Source organism: Daucus carota, chromosome 9 (genome assembly GCF_001625215.2).
Source record: "Daucus carota subsp. sativus chromosome 9, DH1 v3.0, whole genome shotgun sequence".
Classification (NCBI taxonomy): Eukaryota; Viridiplantae; Streptophyta; class Magnoliopsida; order Apiales; family Apiaceae; genus Daucus; species Daucus carota.
In genome coordinates this window covers 1,477,722-1,502,555 of record NC_030389.2, presented here as the reverse complement: position 1 = coordinate 1,502,555, position 24,834 = coordinate 1,477,722, and the positions used below count along the sequence as shown (strand labels likewise).

Here is a 24,834-nt window from a genome sequence, read left to right as displayed (position 1 = left end):
ATGCTTCACATGGAGTTATATCTTGTTAAATACTTATCTAGCATTTGCCGCATTGCATTCATGACATGCATATTCAAACATTTTTACTGAAGAGGTTCCAGCTTTAGAAACTAGAATAGTACGTCAACTTAACCAAACATGATTTGCATTTTTTTCCTTATATAGTCTACACTTTTTTATATTGACTAAACCAGTATTTAACATCTGATAATGATATTGTGTTTCAATATAGATATCAGGTTCTAAAAACTACTCAAACGGACTGATTACATTGACCACCTGCTCAATTTCTCAACATCCCATTTCTGCACACTGCAGCTCAGAGAAGCTTCAGCAATGGCTGCCAAGAGAGGAGCTCTTCTCACAATGACTTGTTTCAGCTTAAAGCCTCTCAGTGTAAGCCCTTGTTCTCTTTTATCCTCTCTTTTTCATTCTCATTTTCTTCCTTTCTCTACTAAACCTAACCCTATTTCACAATTTAAAGCCCCCTTTATTCCATCTCCATCAACCACTCATCCCGAACTAAAACAATTACTCTATCATAAATCTAAAGTTGGTTTCGACAAACTCGACGATGCTCTTCTTGTGTTCGATAAAATGCTCCTTCTGAAATCTGGGCTTTCTGTTGTGGATTTCAACCAACTCTTAACCGCCCTTGTTCGCATGAAAGAATACTCTGTAGCTATCTCCATGTTTAGAGAAATGCGTGTGTTAAGCATTCCTGTTAATATTGTTACCTTTACTACTGCCATCCATTGTTGTTGTCACTTGAATACGCTTGATTATGCCTTTTCATTGCTTGCTGGAATCATCAAGAGTGGTCATGTCCCCAATGTTGTCACCTACAACACTCTCATCAAGGGCCTTCTATCTCAAGACAGGCCTTTGGAGGCTGGGGATTTGTTTAAGAAGCTTATCAGATTTCAAGAAATTCAGCCTGATGTAGTTATGTATAACACCATCATTGATGGTCTCTGCAAAACTTCAAATACCTCCATGGCTCTCAAGTTGTTAAGAAAGATGGAGGAGATAGGTTGTAACCCCGATGCGGTAACTTATAACTCCATTATCGATTCTCTGTGCAAAGAGAGACGAGTCGATCATGCATTGGATCTTGAGTCTGAAATGATCGACAAAGGCATATCACCTAATGTTATAACCTATAGCACGCTACTTCAAGGTCTTTGCAGCTCCGGCCGATGGGAGGACACTGAGAGTTTGTTAACTGAGATGGGTGTTAGGAAGATCTCTGCAGATTTGCACACCTATAATATATTAGTGGATGCATACTGCAAAGAAGGGAGGACAACAGATGCAGAAGATGTGATTGAAATTATGATCCAGAAAGGTGTGCCTCCTGATTCAATCACATACAATGCACTGATGGATGGTTATTGTTTAACAGGCAAAATGGACAGGGCACTAGAGGTGCTGAATACCATGAGGAGTAATGAGATATGGCCAGACTGTTATAGCTATAACATTCTGATAAATGGCTATTGTAAGACGCAGAAAGTAGACAAAGCCATCAAGCTCCTCAGACAGATGCCTGTTGCAGGTTTAGAACCCAATGTTCAAACCTACAACACCATCATACATGGTTTGTTTCAGATGGGTAGACATAATGAGGCGCGGAACCTTTTCCCTGAAATGCTGAAAAAAGGTAATAAACCAGATATCGTAACATGTGGAATTCTTTTAGACGGCCTTTGCAACAACCAATACATGGATGAAGCAATTTCCTTCTTTCAATTGATGGAATGTAAAGGTATAGTTCATAATATTCAAATACATAATATTCTCATTGATGGTCTTTGCAAGAACAGAAAACTTGATGAGGCCAGAAATATTTTTGATAAGCTTGCTTCGAGAGGTTTGCAACCCGATGTCATAACACACAACATAATGATCAGAGGACTTTGTCAAGAAGGGTTATTTCAGGAAGCAAAGGAACTACTTTCTAAAATGGAAACGAGTGTTTGGTTGCCTGATGGTGTGACTTATAATACCATCATCCGTGGAAGTCTTTCGGATAAAAGGGCAGTTGTACTGATTGAGAACATGCGAGCTCACAAATTCTCAGCGGATGCATCTACCACATCCATGTTAGTAGACCTGGACCCCACCGTTCTTGCTTTCTGCAAATGGTTTTTGCAACAGGTACTGAAATTTACGGTTCATTGTTATTTTTTTTCATCTCCTAACTTCTTTAAGTTATCTGCTATAGTAATATGTTTTGCTGAGTAAAAATCTATATTGTTGGCAACTTAAGGGGTACCATCAGTTTGTTTAGAGGAAATAGACAATGGATTAGTGACTGTAATACTATCTCTTCGATATGTATTAAGGACAGTCTATGTACAAGTTGTCATTCTGAATTGAAAGCTAGCATTTTGACGCTTCCCATAATACAGAAAAAAAATCAGCATTTAAAAATAATAAAAGAAGCCTCTGTACTACCTCTATAATGCATAAATCAGAAAACTTCATTCCTGATATACCCTTCAGCACGCATATTCAGGCTTTCACAAACAAGCTCATATCTCTTTCTCCGGATATTATCTGTTATACCATTCTGACTTCTATTTATTCTACTATTAAAAGGATTGTGACTAAGTAAAAGCAATGCCAAGTAGTATTATCTATGGAGACGGTGCTGAGAATCAAGTAATATTACTGCTACAAACCACTGATAATAGGAGGATTAAGCACTATTGAACAGGAATGAAAATATAACTCAGACCAACATTGATGGTTCCGATCTACCTTGAAATAAAAATGCCCTCCGATTGAGGTGTGGTTCAGCCTCCGTATGAATAAAGACAAGCTAAACGAAGTGTATTTTATTTGGAGTTCAAAAGAGAATTTATATAGAGATTTGAGTGTTCGAGAGGGTCAGCCTCCGCTAATTAAAATAACATAAACTCTTAAATGAATGGATAATCCCTACTTTTTCCTTACAATTCCTTTATGTCTCCCCCCTTCTGCTGGCTAGCCTTTCCCTGATATTTAACTCCATTATGCTAAGTTGGCTCCTGGAGATTCACTAATACAGACAACAAAACAGAGATTTGTAAAAATTTACCTAAGGGGTCAACATGGTTGGAGTTTTCTAAATTTGAATTGGCACATCACAGTTAGCTAATGGGTTGTAGTTAAATTTTCTGTTATTGGCATGGAAAGTTGGGGAAAAGATTATTCTATCTCAGTTCTCAAGGATATTCTGTTTGATACAAAAAAAATGTGCTGGATATATTATAATTTCGATCCAGACTGTAAGGATAAAATCAATTGCATGCCGGATTAGCAAAAATCACTACTGTGCATCTTCGGGCACTATCAGATTGACTGATGAAATGACTGTTTCGCAACTTTTGTGGTCTAGGGGATTACACAAAATAACAAGTTGGAACAGAAAATGAAGTATGAATGTTGCTTGTTGAATCACAAGGAGCTTACAGCTTATGAGTTATGACATGTTGCTGAAATTTTCATGCGTTAAAGCATTAAACTACTAGGAAATGGAATAAGGTTAATTGAACAGCTATCATATGGCAGATTTTAGTTTTATATAATTGCATTATTATTGGGATTTCTATATAGTGATACTTTTGATTCTGCTCTCTACTAAAAATGCGTAAAACTAAATTGTGGTGTATATGTTATAGAACACTAGGAAGCGAGATTCTGCGTCTATTCTCCAGAGATTTGTATTATAGAGTGTTCGCAAGAATATAGTTTTTGTGGTTTATGCTTTTCTCATGTTCTCCTTGTTTCATCCATGTGGCTTTGGCAGAGACAAAACAGTGATATTAGGCTATTCGGCTTGGAAAGATCGCTGAATTTTGGAATAAAATTGTATTTCTATGGTTCAATAATTTAATGTGGAAAATTAAGTTTCGGTTTGTTAGGTGAAATTTTTAATGGTTGCGCAATATTTTCTTTCTGATCTGTAGTCCCTTATATGTTTATGCTTCCTGTTTGATATTGTGCAGAAAAATGATCACGCTGACAGCTCGAGCCATTCTTGATTTGAGAAGATCGGTCAAATAGATCTGAAGGTCTCTACATCAAGTGCTGGATAACTAAATTGCATCCCCTAGGCCCTCATTTAATTGTGCTTCCTGTTTGAATGAGGACTGCTGATTAGAAATGCAGAAAAATGATCAGAAAAGTATGAATTCATTGTCTTTACTCCTATGACAGTCATCTTTAAAAGCTATAGGTCATAGACCTAACTCTATGTACTCACAGGTCTCATCAAGTGGCCCCTTGAATGTAGGAATAAGCATTTCAAATGACTTGTGCACATATCTTACCGTTTGTTTCTTCGAGTATTATCTCTTACGGGCCAACTAATTCAGCGTCGAACTTCAGAATTTCATCAAACTTGACAGGTTTATCGTCGCTGTACTGGTTAATTTTTACAGACAATTGAGATTACATCGGCATAACGATGATGGATCTTGACAAAGATATTGGCTCCCAAGATTGACAAGAGCAACAACTTAAGGGGTTTTCACCAGATTCCATGCTCATCTGGAACACAATGTTTGGCAATCTGGACTCATCCCAAACTAAAACAATTACTCTATCATAAATCTAAAGTTGGTTTTGATAAACTCGAAGATGCTCTTCTTGTGTTCGATAAAATGCTCCGTCTGAAATCTAGGCTTTCTGTTGTGGATTTCACACAACTGTTAACCGCCCTGGTTCGAATGGAAGAGTACTCCGTTGCCGTCTCTATGTTTAGAGAATTGCGTGTTTTAAGGATTCCTGTTGACATTGTTACTTTTAATACTGCCATCCATTCCTGTTGTCACTTGAATACACTTGATTATGCCTTTTCATTGCTTGCTGGAATCATCAAGAGTGGTTGGGTACCTGCTGTCTTTACCTACAACACTCTCATCCAGGGCCTTCTATCTCAAGACAGGCCTTTGGAGGCTGGGGATTTGTTTAAGAAGCTTATCAGATTTCAAGAAATTCAGCCCAATGTAGTTATGTATAACACCATCATTGATGGTCTCTGCAAAACTTCAAATACGTCCATGGCTCTCAAGTTGTCAAGAAAGATGGAGAACATAGGTTGCAGACCCAATACTGTAACTTATACCTCGATTATTGATTCTTTGTGCAAAGAGGGACGAGTTGATCATGCATTGGATCTTGTGTCTGAAATGACCCACAAAGGCATATCACCAGATGTTATAACCTATAACAGATTATTTCAAGGTCTTTGCACCTCTGGCCGATGGGAGGACACTGAGCGTTTGTTAACTATAATATATTAGTTGATGCATACTGCAAAGAAGGGAGGACAACACATGCAGAAGATGTGATTGAAATTATGATCCAGAAAGGTGTGCCTCCTGATTCAATCACATACAATGCGCTGATGGATGGTTATTGTTTAACAGGCAAAATGGACAGGGCACTAGAGGTGCTGAATACCATGAGGAGTAATGAGATATGGCCAGACTGTTATAGCTATAACATTCTGATAAATGGCTATTGTAAGAGGCAGGAACTAGACAAAGCCATCAGTCTCCTCAGACAAATGTCTGCTCAAGGTCTGAAACCTGAAGTTGAAACCTACAACTACAATACACTGATGCATGGTCAGACGGGTAGACATGCTGAGGTGCACAACCTTTTCTGTGAAATGTTAAAAGAAGGTAATAAACCAGATATCGTAACATGTCGAATTCTTTTGGACGGCCTTTGCAAGAACCAATATATGAATGAAGCAATTTCCTTCTTTCGATTGATGGAATGTAAAGGCATTGTTCATGATATTCATATACATACCATCCTCATTGATGGTCTCTGCAAGAGCAGAAAACTTGAAGAGGCCAGAAATATTTTTGATAAGCTTGCTTTGAGAGGTTTGCAACCCATTGTCATAACACACAACATAATGATCAAAGGACTTTGTCAAGAAGGGTTGTTTGAGGAAGCCAAGGAATTATTTTCTAAAATGGAAACGAGTATTTGTTTGCCTGATGATGTGACTTATAATACGATCATCCGTGGAAGTCTTTTGAATAAAAGATATGAAGAAGCAGCTGTACTGATAGAGAACATGCGAGCTCGTAAATTCTCAGAAGATGCATCTACCACATCCATGGTACTAGACCTATTATCTAAAGAAGAACAAGACCCCTCTGTTCTTGCTTTTTGCCAATGGTTTTTGGAATAGGTACTGAATTTTATGGTTCATTGTTATGTATCATCATCTTTTAACCTAAGTTTTCTGCTATAGTAATATGTTTTGCTGAGCAAAGAATCATTCAAATTAGCATGTAAGGGGTTCCATCAGTTTGTTAAAAGCTAATAGACTAAAGATTTGTATAAGTACATCCTATATATGTATGCATGAGTGTTACTTTGATTGGATTGGAGGGCCCCTGCTCTTTGTATATTTGTATCTGATCACCAAAAAGATTTAGCAAAGTTTCAAATTTCTTCGCTCTTTTACTATAATGTGTTTAATTGTTCTTGCTGTGCATTTTGGAAGTTTTAGTGGTGAATATTCTGCAATAATTTTAGTTTGTCACTAAATCAACTAATTCCTGGTCTTTCTGTTCAACCTAAATTTCTTATCCGTTTATGTTCACTGGTATACTTAACTGGCATGAGGTTCCTCGTTGTGGAAATACTCTTACTACTTCCTTTAATCTAGTGGTGTGAAGATTCGAAGATAGAAGCTTTCAAGTTCAAAATGGAATCGAAGAAATCAAAGAACATTCCTGCATTTTGCAAGCCTTGTAGTTTTTCTTGAATATCGGCTCTTGTAGTATTCATCTCACCCATCAGTTTCCGTTGCGACATTATTATTACGACATTGAATCAATGACTGATGTGCAGGAGTATTACTCCAAAAGAAATTGCATGATGAGGAATATCATATTTAAGGTAGTGTTTCTGCCTGCCTCCTGTAAAGCATTTATCTAGCTGGGGAGCGAAAGAAACTCCTTTACACACGATGATCTTGATTATGGAGTATCTTGTTAGGCTTTCATGTTGACATGTAATGAATAAAGCAATTTCCAGACAGAAAAATCACAATCCGGTGCTTCACAGAGGGTTGTATCTTGTTAGATACTTATCTATAGTATTTGCAGCATTGCATTTCATGACACCGAGTCTAAGCAACTGACAGAATATTCATTAGTTAATAGAGTTAATTACAGTTTGTAACCCCTAAGATTGCTCCAAACGCACTTAAGATCCTGAACTATCAAACGTGACATAATGCACCCTGAACTTTACATTCCTGTGCAAGTTGTAACTCATAGTCACTATTCCGTCCAAATATGCCGTTAACTTTAACCGAGGTAACAGTGTGTATATTAGTTTTTAACAGCTACTTTACCTCTTGTGACCCCTCAAAAATTATGTATTATATTTTGAAATTATTTTTGAACACACACAACGATGTAAAAAAATTTAAAATAAGTTTTAAAATATGTATCTAGATTTAGAATCTGAAAATTTATTATTATTTTTACATAAACGATGTAACTTATTTTAAAATTTTAAAATAAATACATATTTTAAAAATTATTTTAATAGTTTTTACATCGTTGTGTGTGTTCAGAAATAATTTCAAAATATAATACATAAACTTTGAGGAGTCACAGGGGGTAAAGTAGCTGTTAGAAACTAATATACATACTGTTATCTCTCAAACAGTTAAAGTTAACGGTATATTTGGACGGAATAGTGACTATGGGTTACAACTTGCATGGGAATGTAAAGTTCAGGGTGCATTATGTCACGTTTGATAGTTCAGGATCTTAAGTGCGTTTGGAGCAATCCTAGGGGTTACAAACTGTAATTAACTCTAGTTAATATTATGTTATATACCTAAAAATGTATGTTTTAAATTACATGCATATTCAAATAGTTTAACTTAAAAGTTCTAGCTTTAGAAACTAGAATAGCATGTCGACTTAACCAAATAATTATGATTTGCCATATGATATTGTGTTTTAATATAAGAATCAGGTTTTAAGTTGTGTTTACATTTTCTTTAGGCGTCTCTTGAGCAATGCCTATCTGAAAAGAGGATCTAGAACATTAACAGTAACTTGGATGGATTTTGATTAATATACATTAATTTTAACTTATTTAATTAATTAATCAATTTATTAAAAAAGTATATTATATCTGAAATTAATTAATCAATTTATTAAAAAACTATAAATTATTTAATATTAATTAAAACTTATTAAAATTTGAATAAATTAAAATCGTACACTATATATTACATCAGAAATTTAAAATAATATAATAAATATTAAGAAATTTACCAAGTATACTGATTTTTGGATCTTATTTGCAAATATACAACCTTCTCTAAAATCTTACAAATATACTATCTTTTAAATCTTATTTACAAATATACTACTTTCTCTAATTCACTTTTTTATTTCTTTATTACTTATCTTTCCTCCTTTCTTTCACACACTTGATTTATCTGTGGCAAACATTCAAACTCACCCCTTCTCTCTGAAATTCGATTTTTTTTTATAGGCAAGCAAAATTTTTTTCATAATATATCAGTACATAAGGTCAAGGCAGAAGCTAGCTAAACCCATAAGGGGCTAACAACAGCCAGGAACTAGAGGAACACAAACAAGCTCAAAGGACTGACCAACCAACAACAGAACATTCAAAACAAACTACTACTAAAAGTCTGTTTGGGAGTGCTGTTATTCAGAAAAAGTGCTGGTAAAATAAGTGTTGTTGTAGAAATCAGATAACTGTTTGGTAATTTTTTGATATTTACTTATTTTGAGTTATAACATAAAAAAATTAATGTTTTTGGTGAGGTTTTATAATGAAATCTATTATAGCATTCTGCAAAAGCTGAAAATCAGCTTTTTCCAAAAGCATGGGAGGACCTGCTTTTTCTAACAGCAGCTTTTCAGCTAAAAGCTGCTGTTCGGAAAAGCTGCTTTTAGATTTACCAAACAGTTTTTCACCTGCTTTTCAGCAAAAAGCTGCTGTTGCTGTCTGCAACAGCAACCCCAAACAGTACCTAAAGCAGACTCCTAGAGATAAACCAGCAGCACTAGATAAGACATTACTTAATACTAATACTAAAACCACATTCCAGATGTCATGACTTCAGTCCTAATCACCCAACGGAGGCTCACGAGCTGGCAGAGAGCGCCTCGATCCCCAGCTTCCCACAAATGAATCCTCCACGGCACCATCGAGGATTTCCTCCAGCTCGTCGACCTCCTGTTAGAATTATGATTCAAAATTGTAACTGAAGAATCAATTATATTTTTATGTTTTAATGTCTCTTTAATTAGAGAAGATTTGTAACTTCATAAACTTATTATGGGGCACTAATCGTGCTTGTGTGATTTGTACGAGCTCTATATAAAGAGCCTTTTGATTAATAAAACTATAAGTTTCCATGTCTCTCCTATAAGTTTCCATCATATATTATATCTATCTCCCTCTTGTATCTTGAAAAACCAACACCTCCATCTCCATGCGGGCAACCCTTGGAGCATCCACTTGGCCAAGACCTAGGTCATTCTTCTGCTCCGCTAAGGACATGCTTATGTTGATATCAACAGGGTCTGGGGGCGTGGGAGGGACGAGTATGTCCATGCAGTCCTCACGTTGCCATTGCTCAAAGAGGACGAGATCGAATGGCCATGCACGTTGATTTTGATGACCCCAGGAGAAGGAGGAGCCCAATGAAGAACAGCACTTTGAGACATTTTGGAGTGAAATGATACTAGATGAAATTGCTTGAATACCGAAATTCGATTTAATTGCATGATAACAAACTTAAGTATGTATTTACTTGTGATGTACACGCCTAGCTTTCGCCTTAACAACAAGTGGATTTTCCATGTCACACGATAGCTTTGACGTCTCTGACAAATCAACACCAGAAATCGAACTCAAACCACACTCGAACTCATGCAACAACGAAGCCACCAAAAAGGTCACCCTCCCTTACAGCACGAGACTGCCCAACTATAGTGTCAAGTTCTTTGTGGAGCCTTCATTGTAGATGAGACTGTCAAAAAAATTCGAAAGATCTAATATCCGTCCGAAAAATCCGCAACCATATCCGAGAAAAAGTGGATATTATTCGTATCCGAAATAAAGCGAATATTATCCGTATCTGAATCCGTGATATTCGAATCCGAAATTAAATGCATATATGATATTTAAATTATATAATATATAATTATATGTAATAAAAATTTTATTTTATTAGCTTGTAGTGTGTGTATATGCATTGAATAATACATTTATACAAATTTTATATAATTATACAAATACTCAAATACTTTATACATATATAAAAATCATTTGAGCTTAGTCGTAAAAAAATTGTTCGAAAATCATCGTCATTACAGTAGGACCATCAAAAATATCCGACCTCCGTCCGAAATACCCGCATCTGTATCCGAGAAAAAGCGGATGTTATCCGTATCCGAAGTAAAGCGGATATTGTCCGTATCTGAATCCGACAATTGCAGATACGGAAATAGACATATGCGTATCCGAATTATCCGTTTGACAGCCCTAATCGTACATCTTTACTGAGCACCACTCGTGCTAGTGTCCACTCCATCAACAATGCAACCGTATCAGTCCCTCTAGTGTTGGGAGTATAAATAATTTTGAGTTGCTTTTGAGTTGATTTCTAGTTTGTCATTTTAGTTGCTTTTTAGGTTGCAATATTTGATCCCGCAAGTTATTTATTTTTCTGTCTTGCAACCAGTTGCAACTTATTATGCAAATAAATATAATTTTTAATTTTTTTTCAAAGTTGCATTTCTGATTGCATATGGTTGCTAACAGTTGCTGATATGGTTGCATACCGTATTTTTGCAAATATTTTCAGGAACATAGTATTTTTGCAATTTATTTTAAAAAAAAATTGACAGTATTTTTATAAAAATTCTTTTAAAGTTGGTTATTTATAAAAAATCCTAAATATTATTTTCAATTTACTTTAATGTTGGCTTATTTTGACTTATCAGTTTCTTTAGAAATTTTTATTGAATAAATTTGAAATTAAAAAAATAATTCTAAAGATTGTAAATCATTATCACTTTATTTTAAAAATCTAAAAATTTCATATTAAAATAGATTAAAAATTATTTTCGGTGACATAATTTTTTTATTTCATCAATTATTATTATAATATTAATAAATTAACAAATTTCGGTCAAATTTTAAATCAACGTGACTGGTTAAAAAGTAAAACTATTTACATTTACCACCTACTCAATTTCTCAGCATCCCATTTCTGCGCATTGCAGCTCAGAGAGGCTTCAGCAATGGCTGTCAAGAGAGGAGCTCTTCTCATAATGACTTGTTTCAGCTTAAGGCCTCTCAGTGTAAGAAGCCCTTGTTCTCTTTTATCCTCTCTTTTTCATTCTCATTTTCTTCCTTTCTCTACTAAACCTAACCCTAATTCACAACCCAAAGCCCCATTTATTCCTTCTCCATCCACCACCCATCCCGAGCTAAAACAATTACTCTATCATAAATCTAAGCTTGGTTTTGATAAACTCCACGATGCTCTTCTTGTGTTCGATCAAATGCTCCTTCTAAAATATAGGCTTTCTGTTGTGGATTTCACACAACTGTTAACCGCCCTGGTTCGAATGGAAGAGTACTCAGTTGCCGTCTCCATGTTTAGAGAATTCCGTGTTTTAAGCATTCCTGTTAATATTGTTACCTTTACTACTGCCATACATTCATGTTGTCATTTGAACACACTTGATTATGCCTTTTCATTGCTTGCTGTAATCATCAAGAGTGGTCATGTCCCCAATGTTGTGACCTACAACACTCTCATCAAGGGCCTTCTATCTCAAGACAGGCCTTTGGAGGCCGGGGATTTGTTTAAGAAGCTTATCATGTTTCAAGAAATTCAGCCCAATGTAGTTATGTATAACACCATCATTGATGGTCTCTGCAAGACTTCAAATACCTCCATGGCTCTCAAGTTGTTAAGAAAGATGGAGGAGATAGGTTGTAACCCCGATGTGGTAACTTATACCTCCATCATTGATGGTCTCTGCAAAACTTCAAATACCTCCATGGCTCTCAAGTTGTTAAGAAAGATGGAGGAGATAGGTTGCAGACCCAATATTGTAACTTATTCCTCGATTATTGATTCTTTGTGCAAAGAGAGACGAGTCGATCATGCATTGGTTCTTGTGTCTGAAATGACCGACAAAGGCATATCACCTAATGTTATAACCTATAGCACGCTACTTCAAGGTCTTTGCAGCTCTGGCCGATGGGAGGACACTGAGAGTTTGTTAACTGAGATGGGTGTTAGGAAGATCTCTCCAAACTTGCACACCTATAATATACTAGTTGATGCATACTGCAAAGAAGGGAGGACAACAGATGCAGAGGATGTGATTGAAATTATGATCCAGAAAGGTGTGCCTCCTGATTCAATCACATACAATGCGCTGATGGATGGTTATTGTTTAACAGGCAAAATGGACAGGGCACTAGAGGTGCTGAATACCATGAGGAGTAATGAGATATGGCCAGACTGTTATAGCTATACCATTCTGATTGATGGTCTCTGCAAGAACAAAAAACTTGACGAGGCCAGAAATATTTTTGATAAGCTTGCTTCGAGAGGTTTGCAACCTGGCGTCATAGCACACAACATAATGATCAGAGGACTTTGTCAAGAAGGGTTGTTTGAGGATGCCAAGGAATTATTTTCTAAAATGGAAACGAGCATTTGTTTGCCTGATGATGTGACTTATAATACTATCATCCGTGGAAGTCTTTTGAATAAAAGATATGAAGAAGCAGCTGTACTGATAGAGAACATGCGAGCTCGTAAATTCTCAGAAGATGCATCTACCAGATCCATGGTACTAGACCTATTATCGAAAGAAGAACAAGACCCCTCTGTTCTTGCTTTCTGCAAATGGTTTTTGGAATAGGTACTGAATTTTATGATTCATTGTTATGTATTGTCATCTTTTAACTTAATTCTGCTATAGTAATATGTTTTGCTGAGCAAAGACTCATTCAAATTAGCATGTAAGGGGTTCCATCAGTTTGTTAAGAGCTAATAGGCAAAAGATTTGTATAACTACATTTCTGTATATGTATGCATGAGTTATGTGTTGCTTTGATTGGATTGGAGGGGCCCTTTGTATATTTGTATCTGATCACCAAAAAGATTTAGCAAAGTTTCAAATTTCTTCGCTCTTTTACTATAATGTGTTTAATTGTTCTTGCTGTGCATTTTGGAAGTTTTAGTGGTGAATATTTCTGCAATAATTTTAGTTGGTCACTAAATCAACTAATTTCTGGTCTTTCTGTCCAACCCAAATTTCTTATCCGTTTATGTTCACTGGTATACTTAAACTGGCATGAGGTTCCTCGTCATGGAAATTCTCTTACTACTTCCTTTAATCTAGTGGTGTGAAGATTCGAAGATAGAAGCTTTCAAGATCAAAATGGAATCGGAGAAATCAAAGAAAATTACGACATTGAATCAATGACTCATGTGCCCTAAAGAAATTGTATGATTAGGAATATCATAATTAAGGTAGTGTTTCTGCCTGCCTCCTGTAAAGCATTTATCTAGCCGGGGAGCGAAAGAAACTCCTTTACACACGATGATATTGATTATGGAGTATCTTGTTCGTCTTTCATGTTGACATGTAACAAATAAAGCAATTTTCAGACAGAAAAATCACAATCTGATGCTTCAAAGAGGGTTGTATCTTGTTAGCTACTTATCTAGTATTGGCAGCATTGCATTTCATAACACCGAGTCTTGGCAACTGACAGAATATTCATTGGTTAGTATTATGTCATATACCTGAAGCTGCAAGTGTATGTTTTAAATTACATGCATATTCAAACAGTTTCACTTAAGATGTTCTAGCTTTAGAAACTAGAAGAGTATGTTGACTTTACCAAATATGATATGCTTTTTTTTTCCTTCTCTTCACTTTTTTATATTGACTAGAAGAATAACTTAACAACATCTGATATTGTGTTTCAATATAAAAACCAGGTTTTAAATTGTGTTCACTTTTCTTTTTTTGCCGTTCTCTTAGACAATGCCTATCTGAAAAGAGGATCTAAAACATTAACAATGACTTGGATTTTGATTATAAGAGCTCCAACCATGAACACCCCTTAGCTAAAAGGTGAGTTGTCATGCCAAAAATAAAAAATTTAGCCAACCACTTCAAAAGTTCACACTCCAACCATAGTACCATAGTGACCTGTTGTCTATAAATTTAGTCAACCTCCTATGGATGGCTAAATTTGTCGAACCAGGTCTGTAAGAAATCTGTAGGAAGATTGCACATCATTTATTACCATAGTGAACTGATATATTCTATTTTAACAATCTAAAATATTAATAACATACTATTTTTAAATTATAGCCAACCAATATAGCCAATACCATTGAAGCGAAATGTCCTACAGGTTCAGCAAATTTTACATGACGTCTTACAGGTCCAATTTAGCCAACGATTATAGCCAACACCGTTGGAGATGCTCTAATACATTAATTTTAACAATTTTTTAAACTTTCTTTTGATAAAAATTACCTATTAATCACTTTTATTTTTGTAATTATATTTTTAATAAATCATAAGTTATTAATAAGTCAAAATTACTCAAATAGGTATTTTAAACTTCCAACTTATCATGATAAGTCACATAAGTTTAGTTAGCCACAAAAATATTAATATTAGTAATTAAATATTAATATTTAACACAAGAATAATTAATGATACAAAAATATATAATAATCATAATTTTTTAATTAAAATAATTTTATAACTTAATTTTTTTTAAATTGAATATATTAATTGCAGTATTCAACCAAACACATGATATTAAATATGATACTTTATACTCATATCACCTAAACCCGATTCCTCATCTCAACCCAGTATCATTTTGCGAACCAAACGAACCCTGGCAGGTTTGGGCCTTGCTGTGAGCTGAAATGTACACAAAATTAATGAATAAACAAATGCAGTGCTCAGCACAATAGCAGCAATTCAAATATCCAAGCATAAAACCAAATTTACTATTCAACAGCTCAAAAGTAAATGTGTGATTTATAAACATCTGAACTGAATTATGAACTCAGGTTTAGTGGACTACAAAATTTGATAACCAAATGTATAATCTGAAAGTAAATGTCGATTCAAAAGTTTAAAACACTGAATAAAGCCACGATTTGTAATTTAATTCTGTCTCCATGCTGAATAAACACTTTCTTCCCCAACAAGTGTAAGAAGCAAGATACATCATACATAGAAAAAGGCAGCATCTATATCAACTGAGAACGGTGATCTAGCATGCCAGCCAAAGCAACCATGTCATCAGTGTCACGGCTATCTACATCTGGATGTTGAACACGACTCAAATTAAGTTGTTGCATCTCTTCAGGAGAAACATAAATGAATCTCTTATGACAGAGATAGGTGCTCTTCGGCACCATCGTTGTATTTTACCTACATCATTTTGACAAATCATGATGCAAATTAGGATACTTTATAGTAATTTGTCACAGCTATACATAAATGTGCACTGATAGAAGAGGCATTACATGATATCTGACCTGTTAGTCGATAGATTGTACCCAAGAAAGCGGCCATAGTACCAGTCATCATCCAAAGGCCAATAAACCTGTACCACCAATCTTCAAAGTAAGCAACAAGCACCATACAAATGATCGGAGAATAAACATCGGTTTTTCTTTTTGCAAAAAATATTATTTTTCCGATTTTCTTGGACTTATGAAAAAAGGAAAATCCCTTTCGTTTCTTTTCTCCAATAATAGGGAATATAACTTTTTCTACACAATTAATCAGAACATTTTACGAATTTTAAAATTCTACGACATTCAAGAACATTGTTTTCATGGCTTTATCAAAAACCAAAAAAATATTTACATGGTAATTTTAATAATGGCAGTCAAAAGAAAGGAAACAATCATTTCATATGAGTGCTCTTATAAAAGTATTATGCCAGGAAACGTTTGTCAAAATAAGTACAGTATACTTTTCTGCAAACTAAATTGTGCCTAGTAATTGCTAAAGTACTTGCCTTGCATTCTAAACCGATAAATCTATCTGGCTCGCCGTCAATAGTTAACCTGTTTTACAGAAGTATAAATTTGATAAGCTGTATCATTATACAGTACACACACAAACAGGTGTCCCACAGAATGAAATAATTCATAACTAACACACACACACACAAACATAATATCGACTTATTCCCAATTTATGACATAACTTTAGAAAGAAGCAACCCAGCAGTAAGTACATAGAAAACCATACCAGCTCCATTGTTTTGATATTACATCTCCTACATCTTTCCTGTCAATATTCTTTTCTGGAATCTTCCTCTTCTTCGAAGCTCCATTAGAATCAACAAGGGGAGCAGTAGCCATGTATTCCTCATGGAGAGGAATGTACTTGACTGAATCTCTGGCCATTCCATGGATATCTGTGACATTGCTCATTCTAGATTATATGGATTGGCAAGGAACAGATAGACAGATGGAGAAAGTTGGGGTTTTCAGAGAGAGAGAAATGAGATGAGTGAAGAATGAACTGAGGCGGGTGTGACTTGGAGGATTGAGATTATTGAAAATGGGTATTACAATCCCTTATTTTTGCATGCATAAGTATATAAAGCTGTAGAGTATGGGAGTTACTTCAGTGCAACCATGTTATCAATATCATGGCTACCAACATCTGGATGTTGAACACAACTTAAATTAAGTTGTTGCATCTCTTCAGAAGAAACATAAAACAAGATTCTCTCATATGACAGACAAAGGTGTTCTTCAACACCATCATTGTATTTTACCTACATCATTTTGACAAATCAAAATGCAAATTAGGATACTTCTTAGTAATTTGCTACAGCTATGCATATATGTGCACTGATAAAAGAGGCATTACATGATATCTGTCAGTCGATGGATTGTACCCAATAATGCGGCCATAGTACTGGTCATTATCCAAAGGCCAATAAACCTGTACCACCAATATTCAAAGTTAGCAACAGGCACTATACAAATGATCAGAAAATAAACTCCGGGAATTTTTTTTGGCAAAAAAATATTTCATTATTCCGATTTTCTTGTACTGATGAAAAAAGGAAAACCCCTTTAAATTTTTAAACAATTTTAGGGAATATAACTTTCTCTTTACAACTAATCAGAATAATTTTCGAATTTTAAAATTCTTTATGGCATCCAAAAACACTGTTATCGTTGAAATTTTAATAATCGTATCATAAAAAATTATTCTGCCATGAAATTTTTGGTCAAAATTAAGTTACTTTTCTGCAAACTGAATTGTGCCTAGTAATTGTTAAAGTACATACCTTGCATTCTAAACCGATAAATCTATTTGGCTCGCTGTCAATAGTCAACCTGTTTTACAGAAGTACAAAATTGATCAGCTTTATGCCTTTATCTCTATATAATACAAACACAAACAGGAGTCCCATAGAAACAGATAATTTATCACACACACACAAATATATATATATATATATATATATATATATATAGTATCGACTTATTCCCAATTTAAGAAGAAAAATCAGAAAGAACCAACTAATGAACATGTACATATAAAAAACATACCAGCTCCATTGATTGGATCCAACAATGACATCTGAACCATCTTCTAATGCTTCCAGCATATTAGAAGTGGTCACTCTCCTCCTCTTGCTCTTCCTCGTCTCATCTACTCCTTCTTCACCTTCCAATTTCTCACATTGATTATGAAAATTGAAATGTTCCGGAATCTTCCCCTTCTTCAAAGCTGCAGGGACATCAAAAAAGGGAGCAGTAGCGTCGTATTCCTCATGGAGAAGAACGTATTTGAATGAATCTCTGGCCATTCAGTTGATATTTGTGCCGTTGCTCATTCTAGATTATATAGATGCACAAGTTAAGATATAGATCGATAGAGAAAATCAGGGTTTAGAGAAAGAGAGAGATGAGATGTGTGTGTATGGGTGGGTGAATGACTATATATACACAAGTGGGTGGCATTCAAAAGCAATTATAACCGTAGATTTCAAATTGTTATTGGCATTCAAAAACAATTATAACCGTAGATATCAAATTGGGAAGTTATGATAGTGTAACGTATGCATTTGGGCATAAGTTCCATTTAATATATACTCAAATTGGGGAGTTATGATAGTGTAACGCATAAGTATATTTACAATTCTTTTATTGGCATTGAAAAGCAATTATGACCGTAGATTTCAAATTGTTATTGGCATTCAAAAACAATTATAACCGTAGATCTCCAATTGGGGAGTTATGACAGTGTAACGTATGCATTTGGGCATAAGTTCAATTCAAAATATATTCTCAAATTGGGGAGTTATGATAGTGTAACGCATAATTATATTAACAATACTAGGCATTCAAAAGCAATTCTAACCATAGATCTCAAATTCTTATTGGCATTCAAAAACAATTATAACCGTAGATCTCAAATTGGGGAGTTATGATAGTGTAATGTATGCATTTGGGCATAAGTTCAATTCAAAATATAATCTCAAATTGGGGAGTTATGATAGTGTAAGGCATAAGTATATTTACACTTCTTTTATTGGCATTCAAAAGCAATTATAACCACAGATCTCAAATTTTTATAGAGATTCAAAAACAATTATAACCGTAGATCACAAATTGGCGAGTTATGATAGTGCAACGTATGCATTTGGGCATAAGTTCAATTCAAAATATAATCTCAAATTGGGGAGTTATGATAGTGTAATGTATGCATTTGGGGATAAGTTCAATTCAAAATATAATCTCCTAATATATTGTTGTGGAACCTGATATCAACAAATTAAAACCAAATAATGTCTTATATTTTTTCATTAAAACATATACCTTTTTAAGAAAATTGTGTCCACATATATTTATAAATAAAGACAGCATTATTTTTTTACTTTTCGGTACACTATTTCTTTTAAGGCCAATATGAGGAAATTAGATGAGTATTGAAAATGGGATAAGATGTTTGACAACTATATGACTATAACTATACATACACGAGGTGGCAACTTTTTGGAGTATATTTACGATTCCATTTTGCAAGCAAAAATATATACAAACATAAATCCCAAACAAGTGTGCTACACTATTGTAACATATGTGTTGGGGGAAAAGGCTTGTTCAAAATATAATGACCCAATACAACCTCGGGGTCGTTGGTCTAGGTTCTTTGGGTATCAAGTCTGGGTTTCGTTCATCAAAAACCCGTACATGGTGGTTTTTAGTTGAGGAAAAACTAATTTAAAACTCATGCCTCAAACCTCCAAGACATGAGTTCTTATACCCAAGAGCAGAGGTGGGTATGAAGTAGACGTACGAGAAATCATTTATTTTTATTATTTTCATCATTATTTATATAATTTCATGTAGATGACTCCAAATATATAGGAACATTAAATAAAATTAATATTTTATCTTAATTAAAAATTAATGACTCAAACATATTTGCCCCAACAGTCAACCAATGAACCAAGTACATGATATCGATTCCTCAACCGCATGTCACATTGACTCGATTTCTCATTCCAATCCGATATCACTTAGCGAACCAAACAACCCCTAATATACTTGACTAAAATCAAAAAATGATGAGAAAAGCATTTTTTTTCTTTAAAAAAATTGTGCTCCCAAATAACTTTGAATAGTTATAAAGTCCTTCGTTTAAACTTGAAATTGGTGGCTTAAAATGATTTTTGACTTGAAGCTGAAAAATATTTGTGTAATAAGTCAGAAGGTGACTTGTAGTAAAAAAAACAGCTTATAATCATAAGTTGGTAGGAGTTTCTTTTCAGAACAATTTATTTTATTTTTTATGATTTTATATGATGGGTTAATTATCTAATTGGGCACTCACTTCACACCAATATATCATCCGGGACACTCTCGAATTTTCGGTCTCATTTGAAACACTGTTTTCAGAAATTGTATCAGTCTTAAACATAAAATGTTAAATTCGGAAAAAAAATCGACAGTTTGAGTAGTGTTCCTCATGGGGCTTTAACATAGTAGGCTGTAGAGATTATGTAGGTACAATTAATTGAATTTCCGCGTCCAAAAAATGGCTGTATATGGATTATTATGGTTCTTCATAACCCATATCTTCCACCATCAATTTTACCCATTTTGGACGCAGAAATTCAATTAATCGTACCTACATAATCTCTACAGCCTACTATATTAAAGCCCTATGAGGAACACTTCTCAAACTGTCGACTTTTTTTCAAATTTAACGTTTTATTTTTAAGATTGATACAATTTCTGAAAACGGTGTTTCAAATGAGATCGAAAATTCGAGAGTGTCCCGGATGATATATTGGTGTGAAGTGAGTGTCCAATCAGATAATTAACCCTTTATATGATACATATCATCATTTAAATGAACAATCTGTTAGACAACATTATGGACAAGATATATATTTAATCAGTTACAAATCTTAATAATTAATTTGCACATAGGTTGAGAAAGTAGGATTTGGTGGAAACAATAATACACTTGTAATTGTATAGTTTAGTAATTGGAATGATATAGCATTGATAACAAGATTATATGATATTTGTATATAGAATATGTAACTGTGCTGGTGTGTGTGAAAAATATGGTAAAGCATATAATTTGATGTCTAATTGCGTTGGCATCCCCACAGCATTCGTGCACTCAACAGTAGTGGTACTGTAAGAATTATGATTCAATTCTCAAAAAAGGTTAAAAGAGATTAAGTTTATTCAGGCTAGTGTAGTTCTAAATCTTTAGATGTAAATGTACGTAAATCCATTTACAATAGTAAAATTTAAAAAACATGTGCAATATCATTATCTGATAGATTTTCCTAATTAAAATTAAATGTTAATCACATCATGGTTTTATAATAAAACAGAAAAAGAGGAAATTCCAAAGTTGGTTGCATTGGTTGATATATGCTTTAAATAATATTCAAGCCGACGGTGAGGGGTCTTTGTGGAAATAGCATCTCTACTCTTCTAGGAGGAGGAAGTTGAGGTGAGGTGATGCAGTATAACTTTTAAGAAGCCTAAAGAAACTATTGTTGAGCAATACAATAGGCTCTCGAAGCCCCTTACTTGAATACTATTCTAGAGTACCATTTAAAATTAGGAAAGATCGTAATTACATTTTCCAGTTTAACTCAATTTAGGGAAGTTTTTTAGTTTTATAGCGAGTTAGTTTCTGTTTTTGAACTAGGCAGACTACATGCATGAATCTCACCCTCCTTTGTTATACTCGCGCTATACACTCAGCATACAGGGTTTAGTTTTGTTTAAATTTGATTAAACAAGTTATGAACCTGCATCCAAGTTGTGCCTTCAAATTGATCTTCCCAAAACATTTAAATGAAATCTCTATTCTAGCCAACAGTGGAAAACTGGAAACAGTTTGATATCAAAGTACAATCCTGAAATTACATCTCTTCCAGGTGCAGCTCTTTTAAGGTCTATAATAACTAGATTCTTGAGCATAACAAGGAATGATCCAAAATCAAAGACCTTATTTAGTTTCTAACTTTTTTGCAAACAATTTGGGTTTTCAAGAAAAGGTTCAGAGAGATCAAGTGCCTCTTTAGCTTACATACAAAAGTAATCTGTTATTTAGAACTTATCTTATAACTTCTAATAATTTCTTAAGAACCAACCTTTTTACCTATAACTATTTTCTTATCTGTGTAAGGGTTGGATGATCATTTGATTTGATAGTGTCTAACATACAATTTATTTGAATGTCAACCGCAATGAGTCAAAAGGATAAGTGCCTCCATATTACTGTTCAGATTTAACACAATTTTAAGTCTAATAGTCGTTATTTGACTAACATATTTCATAACTTAACTTGGACTTAAAAGTTGGTTGGGAGTTGCAAGTCTTTTTCACATACATGCCTTACAATTGTTTAGGCTGGTGGACTACATTTACGGTGGTCACTTAAGAATACATATACTTGGAGCTGCTAATGGCAAAAATAGTATATTCAGATAACTAAAACAAGTAAACTTACAATCGCTAATTTATGGGAAGCACCAATTAATCATGAAAACATAATAAAACCGAAAAGGAAGTTCACAAAGAAAGTAGCACGTAAGTTGGATGACTTTCTTTTGCCAAACATACCTCAGATAGTAGGATTTTGGGCTTGTTCAGCTTGCTAACTTCAGAGTCGAAACAGGTAAGCAACTTCTTCTCCATGCGTTTGTTAAAAGATCAAACTTTTTACCAGTAGAGCATAAAAAATCAGAATTCTACACAAATTAAGCAGCAGCTAGAATTTGAGACGTTGTCTATTAAAGCGACAATCTCTTTGACATAAGTATCCCGAGAACTCTATACCAAAAATTACTCTATCCTCCATGCTATATATCAACCAGGTTGAATGTCTTACTATGCTAAACTTTTTCAGCTTAATTGTAATCACATTGAAAAAACCCCAACTTCAACTTTTTTCGCCACTGACCTAAACAACCCTAGCATTCTCCTAAATTATCATTACAATCAACCAACTAAAACTTTCTAGCTATCGAAAAAACACCCGTAAGGACTGTAACCAAATTCAAGGTAGAAAGTGCATGAACCAACATCCTAGAATCAACAGAAAACCTCATAACCAAAACCTTGGTAATATATTCCTTAAAATCACTTAAATCCATTGCAAAAAGCATCATTTACAAGTAGTTTCATTAACCACAGAATTCACACATTAACCATCATATATAATTAAGGGTCTCTTTTAATCATCCAATCACATATCTAATTATCACCAAAATCAAATCTTTTTCATTTTTAAGAACTTTCTTCTAAATCACCCCAAGCAATCAACAATTTACCAAGATTAGAAGCAAAAAGCATACCCATGACCGAAATCCGCAACACCCAGAAGTCAAAAAAAGCTGCAAGTTTGGAGTTTGCATTGAAGAATGTGAGTGGGATAAAAACCAAAACAGCTTAAAGATTCTTATGCCTACAGGTGCTGGGTTTTTTCAACACAATTCCAGATAAGTTAATACTCCCACAGTTTAATGTTTTTGAAAAAAAATACTATCACCGTTTTTTATTATTTGACGTTTTGATTTTTTGCGCATTTTTAGATTCGTCTGACCTGATATTTAAAAATATTATTTTTTAAATTTTTTTTTTTATAAATATGTATAATCAAAATTTTAATTTACAAAAATATCAATTAAAATATCTAAAAAAGTGTGTTAAAAGTCAAGCGTCAAAAAATAAAAAACTCAGAATATTTGGAACACAGTTTTACAATTGAGTTTTTTTTTAAACTTAATACTATATGCGCCCAGAACAGTAACTAGGTCGGTGTATTAGAGGAACTGTGGTTTGATTAGAAAACAAGAAAATGAAATTTAATCAGCTAAAAAGTCGTATACTACAGACTGATGGAGTTTGCTGCCAATAATTGCAAAACAGTCAAATAAACCGAAACTTTTTTACTTTTAAAGTCGTATAAACCGAGGAAAACTTTGAAGTATAATAATAAAACAGAAATGAGAAAACACATTATTGCCATGCTATTCACATTTAAAATCAATAAAAAAAAATCAAGGTGCATGTAAATTTATCTGAAAACATTATATATTTTTATGAATTTCATTACAATAGGATCTTGATAAATTGATGAATGACAATAAATTATATATTAATTCAATCATTATAGAAATAGTTGCATATTTAATTCTAGTAAACTAATAAGTCGAATGAATTTAAAATTTTTAATTATTATTTAATAGATGTTATGACTGTTAAAATTGTAAAAAATTGAGGTTCAAATAAGTAATTTAATTATTTTTAATATTAAGTTGGGGAAATGAAATGCAAGTAAAATTTGAAATACAAGGATATCACTGAAAATCATATAGATAACACAGACATCATTTACAAAAATTAAAAGTAGGAGTATGCAACTGAGAATATCCCCAATATTTAATACGGTCTTTCTGACCAATAATATTTATTACCTATCCACCAATCAGAAGCTAGTATTTTGATGAAAGTTAGTGATTATTGTGTGCACATGGATACATCATAGAAAATTCGTATTTAATATGATGTAACTCTTGTCCTAATACTCTTTCATTGCACTCATTTATTAATATCTCGATAAATTACTGATTGTTAGATAAAATTAATTATATAATAGTAATAAATAATGAGTAAAATGATAATAGAATTTATTAATATTAAATTATTAAGGGTTCTAGTGTGGGTCAATAAACACAAACTAACAACTACAGTTTATGATCATTATACTATTACAAGAGTAGGAAGCATTATATTACACATACGAGTGATAACTTTGTTTATATGTGATGAAAAGAGGATAAAAATATCTATGAAAAAAGATGAAGAGAATAATAAGATCGGAAGAATAAAAGTGATGAAATCAAGTATATAACACATTTCGCATGACATTATCGTATATGTTGCAAACATAATGTTTTATTACAACAACAATCCTTCCGATATATTATGAACACATATAAACAATCTGTCAAGATTTAAAATTACATAAAAATATATTTCAATATTTTTTTAATAATGAATCATAGTCTAATTTTTAAATTTTTACGTTAATATTAATTTTAAATTGAAATATTTATAATATCAAATTTAATTTTATCCTAAAAATTTTGTCTTTTACTTATTAATATTTTTTTAAAGACCTCTGCGAAGCGCGGCTTCTCAACTAGTTTTATATAAAT

General features: G+C 33.6%; 4 protein-coding genes across 12 annotated transcripts; 3 read left to right on the top strand and 1 right to left on the bottom strand.

The window, feature by feature from the left end:
* Positions 1-201: 201 nt before the first annotated feature.
* On the top strand, positions 202-4,653 carry LOC135149235 (pentatricopeptide repeat-containing protein At1g63330-like). 2 transcript variants are annotated; one of them, XR_010287515.1, is made up of 3 exons: positions 202-2,160; positions 3,996-4,174; positions 4,255-4,653. XR_010287515.1 is itself a non-coding variant. In XM_064084274.1 (2 exons), exons 1-2 carry the CDS (start codon positions 337-339, stop codon positions 4,029-4,031), a joined length of 1,860 nt encoding a protein of 619 aa, XP_063940344.1. In that variant the 5' UTR covers positions 202-336; the 3' UTR covers positions 4,032-4,653. The 2 variants fall into 2 exon arrangements, 1 of the variants encoding a protein (XP_063940344.1); XM_064084274.1 differs by having other exon boundaries at positions 3,996-4,653.
* LOC135149268 (putative pentatricopeptide repeat-containing protein At1g12700, mitochondrial) lies at positions 4,653-5,294 on the top strand. The gene has a single exon (XM_064084479.1). The coding sequence runs from the start codon at positions 4,653-4,655 to the stop codon at positions 5,292-5,294; it is 642 nt and encodes a 213-aa protein (XP_063940549.1).
* LOC108201009 (pentatricopeptide repeat-containing protein At1g63330-like) lies at positions 5,221-13,170 on the top strand. Its single transcript, XM_017369297.2, has 2 exons — positions 5,221-6,201; positions 11,252-13,170. Exons 1-2 carry the CDS (start codon positions 5,351-5,353, stop codon positions 12,972-12,974), a joined length of 2,574 nt encoding a protein of 857 aa, XP_017224786.2. The 5' UTR covers positions 5,221-5,350; the 3' UTR covers positions 12,975-13,170.
* A 1,939-nt stretch (positions 13,171-15,109) lies between these two features.
* On the bottom strand, positions 15,110-23,128 carry LOC108202540 (histone H3-lysine(4) N-trimethyltransferase ATX1). 8 transcript variants are annotated; one of them, XM_064084278.1, is made up of 9 exons: positions 22,969-23,121; positions 22,235-22,362; positions 17,681-17,968; positions 17,416-17,464; positions 16,989-17,063; positions 16,359-16,893; positions 16,123-16,171; positions 15,635-15,702; positions 15,110-15,527 (listed from the first exon to the last, which is right to left on the bottom strand). In XM_064084278.1, the coding sequence occupies exons 3-6, from the start codon at positions 17,938-17,940 to the stop codon at positions 16,735-16,737; spliced, it is 543 nt and encodes a 180-aa protein (XP_063940348.1). In that variant the 5' UTR covers positions 17,941-17,968; positions 22,235-22,362; positions 22,969-23,121; the 3' UTR covers positions 15,110-15,527; positions 15,635-15,702; positions 16,123-16,171; positions 16,359-16,734. The 8 variants fall into 8 exon arrangements, with proteins under 8 accessions (XP_063940348.1, XP_063940347.1, XP_063940349.1 ...); XM_064084277.1 differs by having other exon boundaries at positions 22,235-22,329; XM_064084279.1 differs by having other exon boundaries at positions 15,623-15,702; positions 22,235-23,121.
* Positions 23,129-24,834: the final 1,706 nt, after the last annotated feature.

Bases quoted from the DNA above. Each gene is read 5' to 3' on its own strand.
- LOC135149235 (XM_064084274.1), top strand. From the start codon at position 337: ATGGCTGCCAAGAGAGGAGCTCTTCTCACAATGACTTGTTTCAGCTTA. The intron at 2,161-3,995 runs GTACTGAAATTT...GATATTGTGCAG, and splicing joins GCAAATGGTTTTTGCAACAG to AAAAATGATCACGCTGACAG.
- LOC135149268 (XM_064084479.1), top strand. From the start codon at position 4,653: ATGCTCCGTCTGAAATCTAGGCTTTCTGTTGTGGATTTCACACAACTG.
- LOC108201009 (XM_017369297.2), top strand. From the start codon at position 5,351: ATGATCCAGAAAGGTGTGCCTCCTGATTCAATCACATACAATGCGCTG. The intron at 6,202-11,251 runs GGTACTGAATTT...CTGGTTAAAAAG, and splicing joins TGCCAATGGTTTTTGGAATA to TAAAACTATTTACATTTACC.
- LOC108202540 (XM_064084279.1), bottom strand. From the start codon at position 17,940: ATGGCCAGAGATTCATTCAAATACGTTCTTCTCCATGAGGAATACGAC. The intron at 17,465-17,680 runs GTATGTTTTTTA...TCTGTAAAACAG, and splicing joins GGATCCAATCAATGGAGCTG to GTTGACTATTGACAGCGAGC. The intron at 17,064-17,415 runs GTATGTACTTTA...TTGGTGGTACAG, and splicing joins TTATCGGTTTAGAATGCAAG to GTTTATTGGCCTTTGGATAA.